Here is a 3176-nt window from a genome sequence, read left to right as displayed (position 1 = left end):
GAAAACAATTGAAACGTACAATCTGTTCCAAAACATTGCCATTATGAATGTTAATTAATCTTACATAAAATATTGGCATTTTCAATGTTAAAACAGCTGAAATCTGGGAGTAGCACAAAATATTGCCCAAGAAGTGCGTGGGAATAACTAGCAAGTACGTATAACTAGCAAGAACCTGGCTGATGGCGCAATCACAGGTCATACCATATACCGACTTGCCCCATTCGTCTCCCCATTAATCAACTTACCATTTTAATCGTACGCCAATTCCCCTATTAATACTCTGCATAGCAGCAGCAGCAGCTACACACCATTGGCAAAGCAATCCCGCAGTTGAGTCAGCAGTTCAGCACACAATGCCTGGGACGACGACCTCCCGCGCTCTCCTGCTCGTTGGCGTCGTCCTGACGGCGCACGTGTTCTTGTGCACGGCGTACGTCGGCGGCGATGGGTTCAGCGTGGAGTTCATCCACCGTGACTCCGTCAAGTCGCCGTACCGTGACCCGTCGCTCACCGCGCCCGCCCGCGTTCTCGAGGCCGCGCGCCGCTCCACATCGCGCGCCGCTGCGCTCTCGCGTTCCTACGGCCGCGCCGACGCACCGTCAGCCGACGGCGCCGTCTCCGAGCTCACCTCCAGGCCCTTCGAGTACCTGATGGCCGTGAACGTGGGCACGCCGCCCACCCGCATGCTCGCCATCGCCGACACCGGCAGCGACCTCATCTGGCTCAACTGCAGCAGCGGAGCCGGCGCTCCTGGTCTCGCGGCAGCCTACCACGCCCATGCGCCCGCTCCCGCTCGCGCCCCCGCGCCCTCGTCCGCGCCGCCGCCGGGCGTCCAGTTCAACTCCTCCAATTCGACGACGTTCAGTCTCGTGAGCTGCGGCTCCAGCGCATGCCGCGCGCTCCCCGATGCCTCCTGCCCCGACTCCAAGTGCAGGTATCTCTACTCCTACGGCGACGGCTCCCAGACGAGCGGCCTCCTCTCCACGGAGACCTTCACCTTCGCCGACGACCAAGGCACCCGCGGCGATGGGAAGATACGCGTGGCCAACGTCAACTTCGGCTGCTCCACGACCATGATCGGCTCGTTCATCGGGGACGGCCTCGTCGGGCTCGGCGGCGGCGACCTCTCCCTCGTCAATCAGTTAGGCGCAGACACATCGCTCGGCCGGAGGTTCTCCTACTGCCTCGTGCCCTACTCCATCAACGCCTCCTCCGTGCTCAACTTCGGCCCCCGTGCCACCGTGACGGAGCCGGGCGCGGCGACGACACCGCTGATCCCATCTGAAGTGAAGGCCTACTACACCGTCGATCTCCAGTCCGTCAAGATCGGGAACAAGACCTTCGCGGCGCCGCAGGAGTCCCCCGTCATCGTCGACTCCGGCACGACGCTGACGTACCTGGCGAACGAGCTTCTGGACCCATTGGTGGGAGAGCTGACCCGGAGGGTCAAGCTCCCGCCGGCGAAGTCGCCGGAAGAGCTCCTGCCACTGTGCTTCGACGTGAGCGGGGTACGGAAGGGGCGGGTGGCGGCGATGATCCCTGACGTGACGCTGGGGCTGGGCGGCGGCGCGACGGTCACGCTGAAGGCGGAGAACACGTTCGTGGAGGTGCAGGAGGGGACTGTGTGCTTGGCGGTGGCGGCGGCGTCTGAGCAGTCTACGCCTGTGTCTATCATCGGGAATATCGCGCAGCAGAACATGCACGTCGGCTATGACCTCGACAAGGGCACCGTGACCTTCGCCGCAGCAGACTGCGCCAGGTCCTCCGCAGCCCCCTCCCCCTCCGGCTCTCTGCATATCTAATCAGCATCACTAGTTGGCATTTTTAGACAAGGGGAGATTTATTATTTGCTTGCGATCGCATGCATCTGCAAAATATATAAAACATTACGAGAAATGAGATTCTATCATGCACGGAAATCTACTGTTCATGGTTACTATATATGAGATTCATGCTACTTTTTTTTGTTGTGTTGTCCAAATCTGTCATGTTTCAAAGTGTTACATCAGGTTTCTCTCTGGTTCCAAGGTGAATCATAATGTTTTGTTGTGTACCATGGTGTATCATCAAACTAATCTGAAGCGAGTGCATTATTTTTTGACATATTTGCTTGCGATCGCATGCATCTGCAAAATATATAAAAACATTACAAGAAATGAGATTCATGCTACCTTTCTTTTGTTGTTGTCAAAATTTGTCATGTTTCGAAGTGAATCATAATGCTTTTCTCTCGTTCCAAAGTGAATCACAATGTTTCCTTGTGTATCATCAAACTAATCTGAAGCGAGTGCATTTTTTTTTGTCAATAAACGATGAAACATGATGTACACATTGCAATAAGAAAAGAAAAGAAACATTATGAAACAAAATAAATTTTAACAACAAATAAACAACTAGCATGAATATCAAAGCAATCACGGATGATCTACATACAGGATATAGAAAAATCACTCTCAAAATATTATTCTCCTCTTAAAACGACAAAAAAAAAGATCCAACAAGCCCAGTCGAAGCTTGCCCACTCAATTTTGGTTGTTTGTAAATTTTAGAGGGGTAAACAGCCGGGTAAACCTCAATGGAGTATTTTACTCCTCAGTTTTCGTTGTTTCTAACCGATCCCTAAATTTAGCGGAGTAAAATTTTGTTTCCCCTAGATAATTCCAATTCTAGTTTACTTAATCCGTTTCAACTACATATTAGCACACATCTTAAAAACCAAACATAATAATTAAGGTTCACGCAGTTCGCGCAGTTCACGGATATTATGAATTCGTAGTTTACAAACTAAGTTATTGAAATTCAAACACACCAAAAGTTTCAAATGAAGTAAATAGCATGATAAAAGCCGCGTCATCTTCAATTGTAATGGTTTGGTTGAATTCAATTGGCCAAAACAAAATGAGACCAAAAAAAACTCACGTAGGCAAACCGTCGAACACTTGCAAGGCGGTGGAGGCGTAACAATCTGCCGGCAACGTTCAGAAGAAATTAGCGGGCGGCGAGGCGGGTTCTAGGAATCATATAATGATATGATGCCAAGTTTCATCCTTTTCTGACAACATTCGATATGTTTTTTTGAAGTGAAGAGCCTTTCGCTCATTTCAATGGCATTCATGTAATGCTTTGAAATTATTGAATCAACCCAGAATAGTCCCGATTTGAGCATGAGACTT

The 3176-nt window shown here is 50.7% G+C and overlaps 1 protein-coding gene across 1 annotated transcript; it reads left to right on the top strand.

Annotated features, from left to right (window-relative positions):
* The first annotated feature begins 356 nt into the window (after positions 1–356).
* Positions 357–1805, top strand: LOC123058015 (aspartic proteinase CDR1-like). Its single transcript, XM_044480859.1, has one exon. It carries the CDS (start codon positions 357–359, stop codon positions 1803–1805), a length of 1449 nt encoding a protein of 482 aa, XP_044336794.1.
* The last annotated feature ends 1371 nt before the right edge of the window (positions 1806–3176 follow it).

This window comes from Triticum aestivum, chromosome 3A (assembly GCF_018294505.1).
Source record: "Triticum aestivum cultivar Chinese Spring chromosome 3A, IWGSC CS RefSeq v2.1, whole genome shotgun sequence".
Classification (NCBI taxonomy): domain Eukaryota; kingdom Viridiplantae; phylum Streptophyta; class Magnoliopsida; order Poales; family Poaceae; genus Triticum; species Triticum aestivum.
Note: the sequence above shows the minus strand (reverse complement) of the source record. Positions and strands in the feature narration are given on the sequence as shown.